Raw genomic sequence first — 20904 nt, forward strand, 5'->3', positions numbered from 1 at the left:
AGCCATCAGGGAAGCCCTATTGAGTTCAGTTAAAATCCAATCCCATCACTATAGATTTGAACAAATTACTAAATCTCTCAGTGAGTCCATAACACAGATGCCCACAGAGATTATAAGACCTGCCTCACTTCAATATTGTTTTGTTCATATAATATATGTAAAATGCCTGCCTATGCTACCTCCCACATAATAAGATTCAATCAGAAGCTGTATTATTTTATTTATTATTATTATTATCATGAGACAATAGCCTATAGCAAGAAGATCCTTGATGATTCTAGTAGGAATTTAGCTTTAGTAACCTTCATAGGTATTTCCTCATGCGAAGGGTTGACTCATTGGAAAGGACCCTGATGCTGGGTAGGATTGGGGGCGGGAGGAGAAGGGGACGACAGAGGATGAGATGGTTGGATGGCATCACCGACTCGATGAACATGGGTTTGGGTAGACTCCGGGAGTTGGTGATGGACAGGGAGGCCTGGCGTGCTGCAATTCATGGGGTCACAGAGAGTCGGACACGACTGAGCGACTGAACTGAACTGAACTGAACTGATAGGTATTTCCTGCCTAAATCAAAAACAAGCCTCATTTTTTCTCACATCTGCCTCACTATTTGTTCTGTATTCATGTTAGATTGCTTACCTCATCCTTATTTCTGAACTCTCAATTGTGTATATTGTGTAGAATGAAAAACTATGAATTTTAAAAATTTAATATGTATAATTTATCAGCCAGGGAGTAATGGAGATGCCTAAAAAGAAACTGAATCATAATAACAATACTTTCAAAAAAAGATGAGAAAAGCAATCACCTGTTTTGATAAACATTTCCAGAGGAAAACAAAAAACGAAACAAAAAAGCAAAACAGAGGGCACCAAAGGAAAAATTCATTGTATATTATATACAGAGAAAAGTTCTCATTATAAATCTTATTTCATATGTTTTACTTTGTCCAAGGATAGAATATTTTTAAGTGAAAACTCCCCTAAGGTTTAGGATATGGGGTTTATTTTCTTTTAATTTTCCAACTGAGACTACTCCTCTCCTGAGTTAGATAAAACTTAAGAAACAGTGATTTTGATGCCATCAGGTTGCTGATTGACAATTGTCTTCTGAGCCCAAAATCAACTTAACATTTCTTATTGCTATCAAAACAGTTCAATCACCAACATATTCTCCATAGGAATTTCCTTAATATTATCATTCTTAAATTCTCAGTTTTCATCACATCCTCTCCTACCACCCTGCCACTGCCATCTCAATAGCAACCTGGGGATCCTGCTTTCTTTTTTTCTTTTAAATTAATAAATATAGTGGACAAAATGTTGGACCAAAACCAAAGAATAAAAGAGACGAGGGATTTTATTCCAAGGAGTCAATCACCCTCCATAATCAAAACTTACCTTTCCACAGAATTATTAGAAAACATACAGTGGAGAAGATTTCTAGTTTTGTGGTCTTATCTATTTTACTTGAGTTTACTCTACACTTTACTTAATAGTAATGTTTATCCATTCAACAAATACAGATTGAACAGCAATTCCACAAAATAAGTACAATCACCCCCATGTAAGTACACCCACAGGTAAACAAATAATTTGGAAGAAAAATTAAGAAACTTGTCTAGGGTATTATGGAAAAGATAAGCAAGGAAAAGGTACTAATAATCACTACATTACCCATGTAACATTTGTTTCATGAATGCTTTCTGTTGTTTTGGCTGAACATGACTGAACCTTGAAGAATCGATATGGTTCTCATAGGTATCTTCCCCTTGGCATTTCTACTTACTACTTTTAATTGTAGTTATATATTAAAAAGAAGCCTCAAAAAATGGAGAGTGAGAATAATATAAATAGTTGAGGTAATTTTTTCCAGCCATCTTCTACTCCAAGGACATGCCCTGGAGAGGGATTTGAATCTGCTTTCCTTCCCCCCAAGGACTGAACCTGTGGCTCCTGCCGCATCTCATGCATAGCAGGCAGATTCTTTACCGCTGAGCCACGGGAACACCCTAGATGCTGCTTCTTCCATTATTTTCTGTTTCTACATGATCAAAATCTCACCTTTTTGACTCCTTTTCACCATAAACAATATCCTGCATATGTAGTATTTACTATATAATATAGTATATAGTATTTACTATATGCTATTTATATCTTACCCCAGACAACGTGAAGTATTCATATAGTATATACAAACTCTGTGTAGTATACCTTATATGCAGTTTACATGCTTTTCGCAGGTAATTTTGACCTCATGATTTTAAAATCTGATTTCCCTGTTCCTGTCCCTATGTAGGATATGTTATTGTATTTATTTTCTCTACTGTAACGCTCTTTAATACAGGATCATCATCCAAGTCACAGCTATTTCTTTGGTTATCTCCCTCAGTGTATTGTTCATAGAAAGTGGTTGCTACGTATATTCATTTTTAGTAATTTTAAATATGTTTTCCTATCTCATGGCAGATGGCTATCCACGTGAAGAAATTGTCTATCAGTGGAAGCGTAGTTCTGTTGAAGTGGGTGACACAAGGTCTTGGAGACTTTATCAATTTTCATTTGTTGGACTGAGAAATACCACTGAAGTAGTGAAGACGACTTCTGGTAAGATGCACTTGAAAATAATTTTGAATGACCCTTCCAGAGTTTAAATTCTTGTATAAATGATTTAGAAGCTTTCAGTACTTGTCTAGAAATGATATTCAGCCAATTAAATGTCTTAATTTACTAGAGACTACTATAATTGGTATTCTAGCATGATACATAAACATAAATGGATTTTATCAATTTAAAGCAAGTTAGATTCAAATTGGATAAGTAAATCATTTGCTTAATTTCCATTAGAAAAATCAATGCCTATTATTTAAAAAGAAGAAAATATTTATTAGGTATAGATATAATGTTTCTTTTAAGAAATATGTTTCATAATATATTGAAATAGCTGCATTTAAAGTATCACATGGGGAAGATTAACTTTTCAAAAATGCAGAAAAGTGACCATAGTAGATGTGGACTAATTCCCTATTCAGTGATGAAATGTTTAACTGGCTCATTGTGAATAAGGGACTGGGTTTTGGTGTCACACAGGCCTGGGTTCAAATCTCAACTCCATTAGTTACCAGCTACAAATTTTAAGAAATTACTGAATTTCTCAGGAGACCAGCTTTCTCAGAGAAACAGTGTGCACAAAAAGATCTGCCTCATAGGCATACTGCATGTATGAAAAAAGATAAAATGCTTAGAATAAAAAACCTGACAGTGAACATTCAATAAGTAGTAGTGCCTAATAATATTATTATAATTATCACGTATGTCTGGGGCCTAATGTGGTCAGGGCTTCAGTTTTTTTAAGAAAAACTATAAATCTATAATCTTAAATCAACTATCATAATTTTAACAGTATTAAAAACATGTGGGACAAGTCAGACATATTTCTAGACCATATCTATCTCATGGGTAGGTATAGGTTCAGACAAACCTTTTGCAATGCTGAGTACAAACGCCATAAAAATTACTTCAGCTACTCCTTTTTAAAGCTATGTGAATTTAAATATGTCCTAATTTCAAATAGAAACATTGTGTTCACAACTTACCGTCTATTAAGATGTATCTTTTTGTATTTGTTTCCTTGAGTTAAGTTGCTTTCTGATTATTTATTTACACATACTAATTTTTCTTCCCCTGAAATTCATAGGACATATTTTTGTGTTGACTAAAAGGCTTTGTTCTACTGTACAGAAAGAAACAAAAACCTAGACAAAAATGGAAATTTAGGATTCTATCTTCATAAATACCATCCTTTAAATCAAAGCTATCTGGCCCTAATATTGTTTTTGGCATTTTCAGATTTCTTAAAAAAAAAAAAAAAACCAAAAAACTCTTAAGTTGCAAATAGAATCTGAAAGAAAATCGAAGAACTGCTCTAGTCTATTTTTAAAAATGTGGCCTTATGTTCTCTTAGTCACTGGAAATCCTGACCATCAAGTACTAGAACAGTCCTTATTTTGGTCCCCATTAACAGATTCAGGATTGTCTTAGAACAGGTCTCCCATCTGTGAAAGAACATATGTAAAAATATTCTCTAAGTCTGCACGCTTCCAGAACGAGAAAAAGGGTGTTAAATTCTGCTGTGTATTCATATCTCTATAGTTATTATAGCACCCTAAAACAGAACCCACAAACTTACGACTAGCAGATTTTCTGTTTAGTCATTTGAGCCCAGAATGGCCTTAAAACCAACTAATGGTCAGGGAAGTGTTGATTTGCTATCATAGGGTTTAATATCATCCCCTCCCCAAAGTCTCACACTGAGAATGATGAGTATTTACTGAATAAGAAATACTATCAAAAGAAAATAATCTGTCTACTTACAGCATGGCAAGAAAATTTATCAAGGTATCACTAGGCTATTTTTCTTCCTAGAGAGATAAAAGCAAACCTGTATTGATATTGAATAGCATCATTTAATTGACTGTGTGAATTCCTTATGAAATTTAATATGGGAGTTAGCCTCCATCTTGGCCTTTTTGTCCACTTCCAGCTCTTGCTGGTTTGTTTTTTTGCGCATGGTATTGTTTCAGTTTCCTCTGTGAAGAAAACAGACTGAATTGAAACTTAACACCAATGCTGAGGAGCATCTTGATTCTTGTAATAGTTGACTATGTAATGATCGAACGTTTCTGTGTGTTCCTTTGTTTTATTTCTGACGCCATTCTTATCTTCAAAGCATAGCTGGATCACAAGTTAATACCTACAAGGAAGTTACATTAACAACTTTCTTGGGAAATTATCAGAAGATCACAATTATAGATTTTTGAATCCTGGTCATTACAACAATGTGGTTTTCTCTTAGATTTACAGCAAATGTGTCTTCTTTTGAGAAAACTGTCATAACTAGGCAAGAATATTACCTAAAATTTTGCCTAGTTTACTGTATGGATTTCTAACCTTCTCTCATTCAAGTTCACCTTTCATGATTTTGTTATCACCTTTCATGATTTTGTTATATCTAAGTAATGATTATTCTGTGGGTTCCTTAGTATTTTTTCTTTAAATTGATTCCTTGTTATTAATAAAATGAATTTTTTAAAGGGAAGTTCATATTAGGACCATAATTGGAAAACCAGAAGCATTTGACATGAATAGAAATTGATTAATATAATGAAAAATAAAGAAATGCTCTTAAATTTTAAGTGCACATATTTATGTTTCCCAGACTCTGAATATGTTAGAAAAGAAAGATAGAGAAAAGGAAAAAGATATCTAGAATCAAAGTAAAACACTTCTTTGATTTAAACTGAAGGATAGGAGAAGTAGGAAGGAATTTTCTTACATATAATTCAATGCTGTGTGATAATTCTGTATACACCACCTGAATCATCTTTATCACTTACCTGTATTCCTCTTGAGAAAAATATTGCCTTGGTGGTGGATTGATAAGGCTTGAAGCATACCTACAATCCATAATCAATACATCAAAATAGATTTTGGATCCATGATTTCTCTGCAAACCATCTCTTCCTGATTGTTCTATATCTGGTAACAGCACCATCATTGTCCCAGTGAGCCAGGCGTGAACATTGAGTCACATGTCTGCCTCCCACATCTAATGAATCACGGAGGCACTTAGCCCTCTGAAATATCTTGTGTAACTGTCCTCTTTTCCATTGCCACTGCCACTGTCCTAGTTCACGATTTTGTCTTTTCTCATCTGGACTGTGTTGGGAACCTATTAAACTACGTTCCTGCTGTCAGTCTTTCCTATAGCCTATCCTTTATACATTAATCATAAAAGCTAGCACTTACTGAGCACTAACTACATGTACCATAGCAAACATTTTATATAAATGACCTACTTTAATTCTTATAACTGCAGTCACATTTAGTGTCATTAACACTGAGGGTACCACTGTGGATAAGGAAATAGAATTCTAGGGGTTCGTTTATTACAGGGATCAGATACAGCAGCTGGGACATGAATTCAGGTGGTTTGCTTTCAGATACATGCTCTTAGTCACTGCACTATTTTTATTTGCACTGTGGCCCAGTGAGTCTTCCTGAACCATAACTTTCCTCATATCCCAAGAATTCAGGAGATTCAGTTAAGCACAAGCTATAATGGGCTTCCCTGGTGGTTCAGCAGTAAAAAAAATCCTCCTGCCAAGGCAGGAGACACAGGTTCAATCGCTGGGCTGGGAAGATCCCTTGGAGAGGGAAACGGCAACCCACATTAGTATTCTTGCTGGGAAAAGGCCATGGACAGAGGAGCCTGGCAGGCTTCAGTCCATGGGGTCACGAAAGAGTCAGACATGACTTAGTGACTAAATAACAACAACAATAAAATTTGTTCCTAATATATAAGCCCCTGAGATCTTGGGAACTTTCCAGCTTGGTTTTCCGTTCTCAGCTGGTAACAGAACTACTCTTGTCTATGTTTTCCTGAATATAAATAGCCAATCCTATATACACGTTGAATTTCAATCTTTTCTCTTTTGAATGGCTTGTCAGCTCATCCCTACTTTCTTTTTGAATTTAAAACATAAATAAACGGTTTCTCTTCGATGAGGCCTTTACAGATGGTAATGCCCAAACAACCTGGAACAGTTTTTAAGAATGTGCACTCTTAGAGCCGGCAACTCAGGTTTCAACATTGATTTGTATACATTACTGAATATATCAAAGCTTAATATCATCAATGTTACAAGGTTACTCTCAGGAATAAGTAAAATAATCCATTACAAATACTTAAAACTGTGCCTAACACATAGAAAGGACTCATTAAATAGAAGGCACCATCATCATTATCAAACTCAGAGCATTTTCACCCATCTTATAAAAACATAATTTCTGCCTTGTATTTTTTGGACCATTGTTCCCTCTTTTCTGCCCTCTCACTCCAATTAGTCTTCCCAGTGGAAGCCTTCTTATAATCATCTTTGTATCCATGATGCTGTTAGCCTGGTGGTTTGCTTAGAGTTGTTGATCTGTAGGTAATTATAAAATGGATTGCTTGTGACAATTATATTGATTAAGCCATAAAATTTCTCTCAATTAAATAAGCAAGGCAGAACTCTCTTATTTATTTTTTCCATTACTCATTGTTTACTTTGAAGTTGGAGATCTTGTTCTTTCTAGTCATATTACCATGGCCAGTTCACCAAATTATCTATGTGAGATCAATATGGTATCAAGCAGGGCTTTATTCCTGATGTTAGTGTTTTGAAATGTGGGCTAGAAAAATAGGCAAATGAGTTTCTTAGGGGAACCTACATTCTTGGGATCCTATTGCCATTATTATGAATCAGAAAGAAGTATATCATGTTGTTCCTACATTAGAAAAATGTTGAATCATCTTTCTTCTAGTTTTACTGAGATAAAATTGACATACAGAACTGTATAAGTTTAGAGCTTCCCAGGTGGCCCAAAGGTAAAGAAATTGCTTTTCAATGCAGGAGATGCGAGAGGCACAGGTTCTATCTCTGGGTTGGGAAGATCCCCTGGAGAGGGAAATGGCAACCCACTCCAGTATTCTTGCCTGGGAAATTCCATGGATAGGGAAGCCTGGGGAGCTACAGTCCATGGAGTCGCAAAGAGTCGGATATGACTGAGTGACTGAGCACATACTGTGTAAGTTTAAGGTGTACAGCATAATGATTTGCTGTAAATAGATCATGAAATGAAATGATTACCCTAATGACTTGAGTGAACATCATTTCATATATATAGTAAAGTAGAGAAATAGGAAACAAAATTTTTTCCTTGTGATGACAACTCATAGGATTTACTCTCTTGTAAATATAAGATGTTTTTGTGTGCTATAATTAATATATAGTAGCGTTAATTATATTTGTCATGTTGTACATTACATGTCTAGTACTTATTTATCTTATAACTGAAAGTTTGTACCTTTTGGCTACATTCATCCAATTCTCCCTCCTCCCACTTCTAGTAACCACAAATATCTCTTTTTCTATGAGCTTGTTTGTTTTTAAAGTATAATTGCCCTACAACACTATGTTAGTTCGTTGTGCATAATACACTGATTTGATACTTCTACACATTTCAAAATGATCACCATGTTAAGTCTAGAAAACCATTAAATCTTCCGTATCATCTTTAGAAACGTAAGCATCATTGTTTCATAACTTTTTGGTATTCTCATTACATTAAATATTACTTACCTCCTTTTCATCTTTAATCCACCTTTCCTGGCTTTGATTTCATGTGCAAGTTATGGTTTCTTGATTTCTATTAGAAGAAATGCATAAATGCTAAAATTAAAAAAAACTGTGAACTGCTAAATTCATCTTACTTTTCAAGAGTGGTATGCAGACCACAATTTTAGAAAACCAGCTCTGTGGATGAAGTTCATGTTAATTGTTTGGTTTCTAAAGTGTATGTAATCCACCCCATATCTTCAACCTTGTCCATTATTCTCCCACCATTCCCTTGATTGTCTTGAGGTTTTTTGGATGAGCTATACCTACTTCAGATCTCAGTACTCTGTTTTTTCTTCATACTAAGCTCAAGTTTAAACTTCTCTGCTTATATTAGTGTAACCTATTGTCCAGATAATTCTCCAAATAGAAAAAAAGAAAAATAGCTCCCATTTTCTAGGCTGTATTTTAATTTATATGTCTTTGGCAAACCAAGGAGACACATGTGAACTTTACATCACTGAAGTAAACTATTTTGGGAGAAATAAAAAGGGAAATCAAAACATAAAAAGTTAATGGTAATTTTTCATTAAGAAGGTTGGAATGAACAAAATAATAAATCTAAATGATAGAAGAGAAATAAACAACTTCAGCACCAGTCCTACAGTCTTCAGTTTTTGAGTCACAGTAAGTTGTGAGCCCATTTTAGTCAATAATAAGCTTTTCAAACTACTTGGAGCAACCTAATATGTTAAATTAAATCAGTATGAAAGACTGAAAAGTAAAAGATTTTTATTTTTAGCCTTCAATTTAGAAAATTAGTTTTGGTTTCAGGAGAGGAAAATGAATGCATTATGTAAAGAGAGCTGGGCCAGGAATGGCCAAGGAGGAGTCATTTGTCCTTTCTGGGATGAAAATTGCTTATTTATAAAGAGAATGTATTTGACTAGATGCTTCTTTAAAGTCCTTCGGCTTATTTATACTCTTTGATGTAACCAAGGTTACACTATAGATGTCTCAATGTAGGAGCAACTTTCTTTATAGTTAATGTTTTCCTAGAATGTTTCGCTTCATCAAGTTTTCAACATTTTCAAAGTGAGTCAAATGCAAAAATATACTCCTTTAGACTTTTAACTTGAAAAAGATGACATTCCTACTCCATTTAAAAGTCTATTATTAGTGATATGATATTGTATTTATACTGAATATTAATATACTGAAGCTGAACTCCAATACTTTGGCCACCGATGCAAAGAACTGACTCGTTGGAAAAGACCCTGATGCTGGAAAAGATTGAAGGCAGGAGGAGAAGGGGACTACAGAGGATGAGATGGTTGGATGGCATCACTGACTTGATGGACATGTTTGACCAAGCTCCGGGAGTTGGTGATGGGCAAGGAAGCCTGGTGTGCTACAGTCCATGGGGTTGCAAAGTCGAACATGACTGAGTAATTGAACTGAACTAATTAATATACTACATTTGAAAATCCCACTTTAGAATGCAAGTTGGTGTAATTATCATGGAAAACATTATGAAGGTTCTTAACAGTATGAAGTTTCCTTAAGAAACTAAAATTAGAGTTACTATATGATCCAGCAGTCCCACTTTTGGGTATATCTGGAGAAAACTCTAATTTAAAAATCTACATGCACCCCAATGTTCACTGCAGCACTATTTATGATAGCCAAAATATGGAAGCAACCTGAATGTCCATCAATAGTTGAATGGAAAAAAAAAAGATGAGGTACATATATACAATGGAATGTTACTCAGCCATAAAATAGAATGAAATAATGCATTTTGCAGCAACATGGATGGACTTAAAGATGGTCATGCTAAGTTAGATAAGTTAAAATAGAAAGACAAATACCAAATGATATCACAATGAGGAAACTAAAATGAACTTATTTACAAAACAGAAACACTCACAGACATAGAAAACAAACTTCTAGCTGTCAGAGGCAAAATGTGGAGGAGGGATTAATTAGTAGATTAGTTTGTATCTACTAATTAATTAGCAGATGCAAACTACCATAAATAAAACAGGTAAACAACAAGGCCCTACTGTATAGCATAGAGAACTCTATTCAATGTCATGTAATAATCTATAAGGGAAAGAATATGGAAAATAATCTATATTAATATATATTATGATATATTAATATTAATATAGGTATGTATATGGAGAAGGAAATGGCAGCCCACTCTGGTATTCTTGCCTGGAGAATCCCAGAGATGGAGGAGCCTGGTGGGGTGCTGTCTGTGGGGTCGCACAGAGTCGGACATGACTGAAGCTACTTAGCAGCAGCAGCATGTATGTGTGTATATATATAACAAAATCACTATACACGAGAAGCTAGCATAATATTGTAAATCAGCTATACGTGCGTGCTAAGTCACTTCAGTTGTGTCCAACTCTGTGAGACCCTATGGATTGCAGCTTGCCAGTCTCCTCTGTCCATGGGATTCTCCAGGCAAGAATACTGGAGTGGGTTGCTTTGCCTCCTCCAGCTGATCTTTCCAACCCAGGGATCAAACCTGCATCTTTGAAGTCTAACCTGCATTGGCAGGTGGGTTCTTTACCAATAGTGCCACCTGGGAAGTCCCTACTTCAATTTAAAAATGACTTAACTATTAAAAAAAATCCCACATTGGAATTTTAAATTCTAAGGTTGCTCTGACAGTACCTAGTGAGGATATAGCATTTTAGAGGTGGAGAGGGGCTACATAGAGAAGTCATAGGAAATCGAAGAAAATCTAAGAAAAATTTTTTTGTTCCAGGGTGACACGCTTCATTTCTTCTTATATTCCATTGGCAAGAACCAGCTGTATGTTACTGTGGAGATCAAATTGGCTGGAAAGTGTCACTCAGTTGTGTGCTAGGAAGGAACAGTAGGCTTTACAACTTTCTAGCATATGTGCAACATACATGATATCATTGTTTTTCTCACAACAAGCTTCTCAAAGAGGTAATATTTTTCTCAGTTGACAGATGGAGCAGGTTAAATCTAGAAGGGCTAAGTAATTTGTTCAAGACTATTCAATAAGAGTTATTTACCCAGATCCCAAACTTTTACCATACTGCCTCTTACAAGCACAGGAGATAAAGAGATGGATTAATAAAATAAAAATTATTCCTCAGCTTGATAACAGCTAATTTTACCAAGACAATGCAATAAAGTAGTACACATGATATGATAACTATGTACATGTATTGATATCAGTATTAATAAAATGTTTTAACTTATAGAAATAGCGATTATATTTACATAGAGCAAAAACCTCAAGTGAGAAACAATTTAGTGACAATATATTTCCCTTTTTCAGAAGAAAAGGAAATTTATTTATTGCTTATAAGATATTATTCACTTGCTCAATGAACCTATGGGTCACCATGCAAATCTGGCCTTAACTAAGAAACTATTGGATCCAGTGTATTTGTGTAAATGTATTACTTGCAGAAAAATATCATCAGAAAAAAAACATAATAGGATTTCATGACTATTATTTACAGTAATTTTGAGGACTAATATCTTATTCTGACTGTCTATCAAAACCAGTCAGGTCAAGAAAACATTAATTTTTATCCAAGATATAGTATTTCCTAATTCAACTGAAATTCTTCTTTTGCTATGCTTAAAAGACATTTTCATCAATGTGAGTGATCTAACGAATGGAGCCCTCCTGTTAAGTTGCTGTCTTCATGTAAATGTAAAAGATGAAATAATTTTAAAAGATATGAAAATGTGAATGAGGGGTACTGACTACAGACATCACTGAAGATTCCTTTCACTCTGTTTGATGGAATCAAATAATTCCTTCATCTCATTTTTGCATTTTCAGAAAATAATGCTGTCCAGAATTGCAGATATGCAAATCTAGGCATGTCACAGAATGGAAAGAGCATCAAATAGCTGGAGGAAAATGATGTTTTTTCTTTCTGTATTTAAATTTCTTTTTTTCAAAAAGAGGTCATTCTGAAGGTCACAGAATGTTACAGTATATCATAACCCCAAAAAGTATGTTGGGGGTATACAATTTGGGGCTGACCAGAATTTGTTTACTATTTTCACTTGCCACTCCTGTAATCTATCTCTTTTGTAAAATCAAGGACAGTTGGTTTTACTAATCCATTTCAGAGCAGCAGAAAGAGATCAGAAAAGCCCAAGGACTAGAGAATTGACCCATATATTAAACATGACTCAGTATACAACAAAGATCCGGCTAGTCAAGGCTATGGTATTTCCAGTGGTCATGTATGGATGTGAGAGTTGGACTATAAAGAACACTGATTGCCGAAGAATTGATGCTTTTGAACTGTGGTGTTGGAGAAGACTCTTGAGAGTCCCTTGGACTGCAAGGAGATCCAACCAGTCCATCCTAAAGGAAATCAGTCCTGAATATTCATTGCTGAAGCTGAAACTCCAATACTTTGGCCACCTAATGTGAAGAGCTGACTCATTTGAAAAGGTCTTGATGCTGGGAAAGATTGAGGGCGGGAGGAGAAGGGAACAACAGAGGATGAGATGGTTGGATGCCATCACCGACTCAATGGACATGGGTTTGGGTGAACTCCAGCAGTTGGTGATGGACAGGGAGGCCTGGCGTGCTGTGGTTCGTGAGTTCGCAAATAGTCAGACACGACTGAGCAACTGAACTGAACAGTATATTATTTTTTGTTTACTTTTATGTATGGTGTCTCTGCTATTCAACAACTGACAACACTTCAAATTTAGCATATAAACCACATAATAAATGTTTAAATTGATCCATTCCCAAATTAACTACTCCTTGTTATACAACATCTCTTAGGATGATAAAAGGAAACAATAAAAAATAGCATTTTTCTAGTTCTTTTCCCATAAACATGCTTCCCTGATGGCACAGATGGTAAAGAATCTGCCTGCAATGCAGGAGACTTGGGTTTGATTGCCTGGGTTGGGAAGATTCCCCAGAGAAGGGAATGGCTACCCACTCCAGTTGGAGAAGGCAATGGCACCCCACTCCAGTACTCTTGCCTGGAAAATCCCATGGATGGAGGAGCCTGGTAGGCTGCAGTCCATGGGGTCGCTAAGAGTCGGACACGACTGAGCGACTTCACTTTCACTTTTCCCTTTCGTGCACTGGAGAAGGAAATGGCAACCCACTCCAGTATTCTTGCCTGGAGAATCCCAGGGACGGCGGAGCCTGGTGGGCTGCTGTCTATGGGGTCGCACAGAGTCGGACACGACTGAAGTGACTTAGCAGCAACCCACTCCAGTATTCTGGCCTGAAGAATTTCATGGACAGAGGAGCCTGGCAGGCTGTCCACGGGGTCACAGACAGTTGGACACAACTGAGCGATTTTCACTTTGGGCTTCCCTGATAGCTCAGTTGGTGAAGAATCTGCCTGCAATGCCAGAGACCTGGGTTCAATTCCTGGGTTGGGAAGATCCCCTGGAGAAGGGAAAGGCTACCCACTCCAGTATGCTGGCCTGGAAAATTCCATGGGATGTATAGTCCATGGGGTTGCAAAGAGTCAGACACAGCTGAGCAACTTTCACTTTCATTTTCTATCAGCTCTATAAGATGGTAACTTTATTTGTGAATACTGAAGTATAATAAATGACCTTGATAACAAGATAGAAGCTTCAATGTAGATAATTGAGTTTACTTGAATAGTTTCCAAATGTGATTTCTAATTTGCCTTTACTCATATGATTTACAGCATTGTGTATCTCGATTTTCATCATTGTATCTATTGTTCACTACTAAGAGTTGAAGAGCTTTGTAATATAAAAGGCAATGTGTAAATCATGAGTTTTGCAATACCTCCTTGCTAAAGAGATAATGTAATCAAATCACTAATTGTAACTGCCTAATGATTATATTTTCTTTTTTGATTTCTTATTACCAGTGTTAGTGACTGAGAATAGAATTAGATTGATAGAAAAATGAAATTTTAGGGCTAAACATGAAAGATTAAGACCAACTGTAATTTGACTTTGGGTAATTACTTCAAAGAGGTAAAATAATTTTTTGTAAATCTAACCTAGAGTACAGATCATTAAATATGGACAGAGTTAAATTTTATTTCCATCCACATTGAACAATTGAGAAATTTTATATGAAAATCTAAACATCTTTACACCCTAAATATCTAGATTGTCATCTGCATTTGAAAATGATTGGGTAGAGTTGAATTGTCACTTCTCACAGTGAGTTAGGCACCCAATCTCCTTTAACAAAATTCCTACCACTCCCTGTTGTATTTTCAGGACTATATGATTTTCTTCTTGAATTACTGTTTCCTTGTTTGCCTATTAATTTTCTCTGGAGTATAGCTGCAAAGTGAATCAGCTGTGTGTTTACATATATCCCCTCTTTTTTTGGATTTCCTTCCCATTTAGGTCACCACAGAATTGAGTAGAGTTCCCTGTCCTATACAGTAGGTTCTCATTGTTTATTTGTTTTGTGCATGGTATCAATAGTATATACATGTCAGTCTTAATCTCCCAATTCTTCCCACCCCCCTGTATCCAAACACTTGTTCTCTACCTCTACACCTGTGTCTCTGTTTCTGCTTTGCAAATAAGATAATCTATGCCATTTTTCTATATTCCACATATATGTGTTAATATACAATATTCATTTTTCTGAGTTGCTCCACTCTTTTTTTTGTAGATCTACAAATTGGAATTAATTTTTTAGAAAATCAACATTGAAGAGTTAAAAGGGACTTATAGAGAGAAACTGTAGGTAGTAATTTAGCATGTCTATGCTTAAGTAAAATTTAAACACCAAGATATGTTTTAAGATTCCCTATTGAATTTATTTTCTTTTGTTTTTAAATTAATTTATTTTAACTGAGGATAATTACTTTACAATACTGTGATGATTTCTGCCATACAGCAACATGAATCAGCCATAGGTATACATGTGTTCCCCCCCAACCTGAACCCCCCTCCCACACCCTTCTCCACACTATCCCTCTAGGTTGTCCCAAGCACAGGCTTTGGATGCCTTGCTTCATACATCAAACTCACACTGGTCATCTATTTTACATATGGCAGTATATATGTTTCAGTGCTATTCTCTCAAATCATCCTAGCCTTGCCTTCTCCCACGGAGTCCAAAATTCTTTTCTTTATGTCTGTGTCTTTCGCTGCTCTGCATGTAGAATTGTCAGTACCATCTTTCTAAATTCTATATATATGTGTTAATATACAGTATTTGTCTTTCTCTTTCTGACTTACTTCACTCTGTATAGTTGGCTTCAGTTTCATCTACCTCATTAGAACTGACTCAAATGCTTTCCTTTTCATAGCTGAGTCATAATTCATTGTGTATATGTACCACAGCTTCCTTATTCATTCATTTACCAATGGACATCTAGGTTGCTTCCATGTCCTAGCTATTGTAAATAGTGCTGCAGTGAACATTGGGGTATATGTGCCTCTTTCAGTTCTGATTTGCTTGGGGTACATGCCCAGCAGTGAGATTGCTCAGTCATATGATAGTTCTAGTCCCAGTTTTTAAAGGAATCTCCATACTGTTCTCCATAGTGACTGTACCAATTTGCATTCCCACCAACAGTGTAAGAGGGTTCCCTTTTCTCCACACCCTCTCCAGCATTTATTGTTAGTATGCCTTTTTTGTTTTAGTTGCTATTGTTTTTAATTTGTTTATTTTTTAATTGAAGGATAATTGCTTTACAGAATTTTGTTGTTTTCTGTCAAACATCAACATGAATCAGCCATAGGTATACATACATCCCCTTCCTTGTGAACCTCCCTCCCGTCTTCCTCCCCATCCCACCCCTCTAGGTTGATACAGAGCCCCTGTTTCAGTTTCCTGAGTCATACAGCAAATTTCATTGACTATCAATTTTACATATGGTAATATAAGTCTCTATGTTACTCTCTCCATACACCTCATCCTCTCTTTCCCCACCCCTGCCTATGTCCATAAGTCTGTTCTCTATGTCTGTCTCTCCATTGCTGCCCTACACATATATTCATCAGTACCATCTTTCTAGATTCCATATATGTGCATTAGTATATGATATTTATCTTTCTCTTTCTGACTTACTTCACTCTGTATAATAGGTTCTAGGTTCATCTACCTCATTAGGACTGACTCAAATGCATTCCTTTTTATGAAAGTGAAAAGTGAAAGTGAAAGTCGCTCAGTTGTGTCCAGGGACCCCCTGGACTATACAGTCCATGGAATTCTCCAGACTAGAATACTGGAGTGGGTAGCCTTTCCTTTCTCCAGGGGATCTTCCCAACCCAGGGATCAAACCCAGATCTCCTGCATTGCAGGTGGATTCTTTACCAGCTGAGCCACAAGGAAAGCCCAAGAATACTGGAGTGGATAACTTGTCCCTTCTCCAGGGAATCTTCTTGACCCAGGAATTGAACCAGGGTCTCCTGCATTGCAGGCAGATTTTTTACCAACTGAATTATGAGGGAAGCCCTTCCTTTTTATCTCTGAGTGATATTCCATTGTATATATGTACCACAGCTTTATCCATTCATCAGTTGATGGACATCTAAGTTGCTTCCATGTTCTAGCTATTGTAAATAGTGCTCCAGTGAACATAGGGGTATATGTGTCTTTTTCAATTTTTGTTTCCTTGGGGTATATGCCTAGTAGTGGGATTGATGGGACATATGGTGATTTTATTCCTAGTTTTTTTAAGGAATCTCCATACCATCTTCCATAGTGGCTGCATCAATTTACATTTCCACCAACAGTGCAAGAGGGTTCCCTTTTCTCCATACCCTCTCCAGCATTTATTGTTTGTAGACTTTTTGATGATGGCCATTCTGACCGGTACTTTGGCCACCTGATGTGAAGAACTGACTCATTGGAAAAGACCCTGATGCTGGGAAAGATTGAAGGCAGGAGAAGGGGACGACAGAGGATGAGATGGTTAGATGGCATCACCGACTCAATGGACATGAGTTTGGGTAAACCCCAGGATTTGGTGATGGACAGGGAGGCCTGGTGTGCTGCAGTCCATGGGGTTGCAAAGAGTCAGACACGACTGAGTGACTGAACTGAACTGATTCTGACAGGAGTGAGGTGATATCTCATTGTAGTTTTGATTTGCATTTCTCTGATAATGAGTGATGTTGAGCATCTTGTCATGTGTTTGTTAACCATCTGTACGTTTTCTTTGGAGAAATGTCTGTTCAGGTCTATTTCCCAGTTTTTGATTGGGTTGTTTGTTTTCCTGGTATTGACCTGTAAGAGCTGCTTGTATATTTTGGAAATTAACCCTTTGTCAATTGTTTCATTTGCTATTATTTTCTCCCATTCTGAGGGTTGTCTGTTTACCTTGTTTATAGCTTCCTTTGCTGTGCAAAAGCTTTTAAGTTTAATTAGGTCCCACTTGTTTGCTTTTGTTTTTATTTCCATTACTCTAGGAGGAGAGTCATAGAGGATCTTGCTTTGATTTATGTCATTGAGTGTTCTGCCTATGTTTTCCTCTAACAGTTTTATAGTTTCTGGCCTTAAACTTAGGTCTTGAATCCATTTTGAATTTATCATTGTGTATGGTGTTAGGAAGTGTTCTATTTCATTCTTTAACATGTAGCTGTCCAGTTTTCCCAGCACCACATATTGAAGAGGCTATCTTTGCCCCATTGTATATATTCTTGCCTCCTTTGTAAAAAAAAAAAAAAAGATACCCATAGGTGTGTGGGTTTATTTCTGGGCTTTCTATCTTGTTCCATTGGTCTATATTTCTGTTTTTATGCCAGTACCGTACTGTCTTGATGACTGTAGCTTTGTAGTATAATCTGGAGTTCAGGAAGTTTGATTCCTCCAGCTCCATTATTCTTTCTCAAGCCTGCTTTGGCTATTTGGGGTTTTTTGTGTTTCCATATGAATTGTGAATTTTTTTGTTCTAGTTCTGTGAAAAATGCTGTTGGTAATTTGATAGAGATTGCATTGAATCTATAGGTTGCATTTGGTAGTTTAGTCATTTTCACAATATTGGTTCTTCCAACCCAGGAACATGGAATATCTCTCCATCTGTTTATGTCATCTTTGATTTCTTTCATCAGTGTTTTATAATTTTCTGTATACAGTCTTTGTCTCCTTAGGTAGGTTTATTCCTAGATATTTTATTATTTTTGTTGCAGTGGTGAATGTGATTGATTCCTTAATTTCTCTTTCTGATTTTTCATTGTAAGTTTATAGGAATTTTTCATTGTAAATTTTAAGTAAGTGATTTCTGTATGAATCTGTAGACTTTTTGATGATGGCCATTCTGACTGGTGTGAGATGATACCTCATTGTGGTTTTGATTTGCATTTCTCTAATAATGAGTGATGTTGAACATCTTTTTATGTGTTTGTTAACCACCTGTATGTCTTCTTTGCAGAAATGTCTGTTTAGGTTTTTTGTCCACTTTTTGATTGGGTTGTTCATTTTTCTGGTATTGAACTGCATGAGCTCCTTGTAAATTTTGGAGATTAATTCTTTGTCAGTTGTTTTGTTTGCTATTATTTTCTCCCATTCTGAGGGCTGTCTTTTATCCTTGCTTATAGTTTCCTTTGCTGTGCAAAAGCTTTTAAGTTTAATCAGGTCCCATTACTCTGGGAGGTGGGTCATAGAGGATCTTGTTGTGATTTATGTCCGAGAGTGTCCTACCTATGTTTTTCTCTTAGAATTTTATAGTTTCTGGTCTTACATTTAGGTCTTTAATCCATTTTGAGTTTGTTTTGTGTATGGTGTTAGAAAGAGATCTAGTTTTTTTCTTTTACACATAGTTGACCAGTTTTCCCAGCACCACTTATTGAAGAGACTGTCTTTCTTTCATTGTATATTTTTGCCTCCTTTGTCAAAGATAAGGTGTCCATAGGTGTGTGGATTTACCTCTGGACTTTCTGTTTTGTTCCATTGATCTATATTTCTGTCTTTGTGCTGGTCCTATACTGTCTTGATGTCTGTAGCTTTGTAGTATAGTCTGCGGTTGGGAATGTTGATTCCTCCAGTTCCATTCTTTTTCTCAAGATTTCTTTGGCTATTCAGGGTCTTTTGTGTTTCCATACAAATTGTGAAATTATTTGTTCTTGTTCTGTGAAAAATACCGTTGGTAATTTGATAGGGATTGGATTGAATCTGTAGATTGCTTTGGGTAGTATATTCATCTTCAGTATATTAATTCTTCCAATCAAAGAACATGGTATATTTCTCCTTCTGTTTGTGTCATACTTGATTTCTTTCACCAGTGTTTTATTATTTTGTGTATATAGGCCTTTTGTTTCCTTAGGTAAATTTATTCCTAAGTATTTTGTTATTTTCATTGCAATGGTGAGTGGGATTGTTTCCCTAATTTCCGTTTCTGATTTTTTCATTGTTAGCATATAGGGAGGCAAGGGATTTCTGTGTATTAATTTTATACCCTGCAAGTTTACTATATTCATTGATTAGCTCTAGTAGTTTTCTGGTGGTATCTTTAGGGTTTTCTATGTAAAGTATCATGTCATCCACAAACAGTGACAGTTTTGCTTCTTCTTTTCCAATATGAATTCCATTTATTTCTTTTTATTTTCTGATTGCTATGGCTAGGACTTCCAAAACTATGTTGAATAGTAATGTAAGAGTGGCACCCTTGTCTTATTCCTGATTTTAGAGGAAATGCTTTCAGTTTTTCACCATTGAGGATGTTTGCTGTGGTCTTGTCATGTATGGCTTTTATTATGTTGAGGTATGTTCCTTCTATGCCTACTTTCTGGAGAGTTTATCATAAATGGGTGTTGAATTTTATCAAAGGCTTTCTCTGCATCTATTGAAATAATCATATGGTTTTTATCTTTCAATTTGTTAATATGATATATCACATTAATTTGCAAATATTGAAGAATCTACTTCACTCTTTACAACAGTCTTTAGCTCCGTATGTCTCTGCAGATGGCACTGTTGACTTCCTTTTTACAATGACTGAGTAATATTCCATTGTATATAGGTACCACATCTTCTTTATCCATTCCCCTGTTGACAGACATTTAGGTTGCTTCCATGTCCTAGCTATTATAAATAGTGCTGCAATGAATACTGGGGTGCATGTATCTTTTTAAATTATGTTTTCTCTGGGTTTATGTCCAGGAATGGAATTGCTGGGTCATATGATAGTTCTATTTTTAGTTCTTTAAGGACATTCCATACTATTCTCCTTAGTGGCTTTGTCAATTTTCATTCCCACTAACAATTTAAAGGGGTTCCCTTTTCTCCACACCCTCTCCAGCATTTACCATTTGTAGATTTTTTGATGGTGGACATTCTAATTGGTATGAGGTAATACCTCATTGTAGTTTTGATTTGTATTTCTCTAATAGTTGGTGATGTTGAGCACCTTTTTTTGCTTTGTTGGCCATCTATATGTCTTAGAGAAATGTCTATTTAGGTCTTCTGCTCATTTTTTGATTGGGTTGTTTGTTTTTTTGATATTGAGGTACATGAACCGTTTGCATATTTTGGAGATTAATACCCATAAGTTGCTTTGCTTGCAAGTATTTTCTACCATTTTGAGGGTTGTCTTTTCATTTTGTTTATGGGTTCCTTTGCTGTGCAAAAGCTTTCAAGTTTAATTAGGTCCCATTTGTTTATTTTTGTTTTTATTTTCGTTACTCTAGGAGGTGAGTCAAAAAACGATCTTGCTGCAGTCCATGTCAAAATATTCTGCCTATGTTTTTTTCTAAGAGTTTATAGTATCCAGTCTTACACTTAGGTCTTCAATACATTTTGA

General features: G+C 35.9%; 1 protein-coding gene across 4 annotated transcripts in view; it reads left to right on the forward strand.

Moving 5' to 3' along the window:
- Positions 1-20904, forward strand: part of GABRG2 (gamma-aminobutyric acid type A receptor subunit gamma2) — a 226250-nt gene that overhangs the window by 136928 nt on the left and 68418 nt on the right. For all 4 annotated transcript variants that reach the window (XM_081504619.1, XM_081504616.1, XM_081504617.1 and 1 more), the window contains one exon: positions 2472-2609. In XM_081504619.1, the coding sequence (XP_081360745.1) occupies positions 2472-2609 (138 nt within the window). The remainder of the gene's footprint in view (positions 1-2471; positions 2610-20904) is intronic.

This window comes from Giraffa tippelskirchi, chromosome 6 (genome assembly GCF_054371585.1).
Source record: "Giraffa tippelskirchi isolate mGirTip1 chromosome 6, T2T-mGirTip1v1.2.pri, whole genome shotgun sequence".
NCBI lineage: Eukaryota > Metazoa > Chordata > Mammalia > Artiodactyla > Giraffidae > Giraffa > Giraffa tippelskirchi.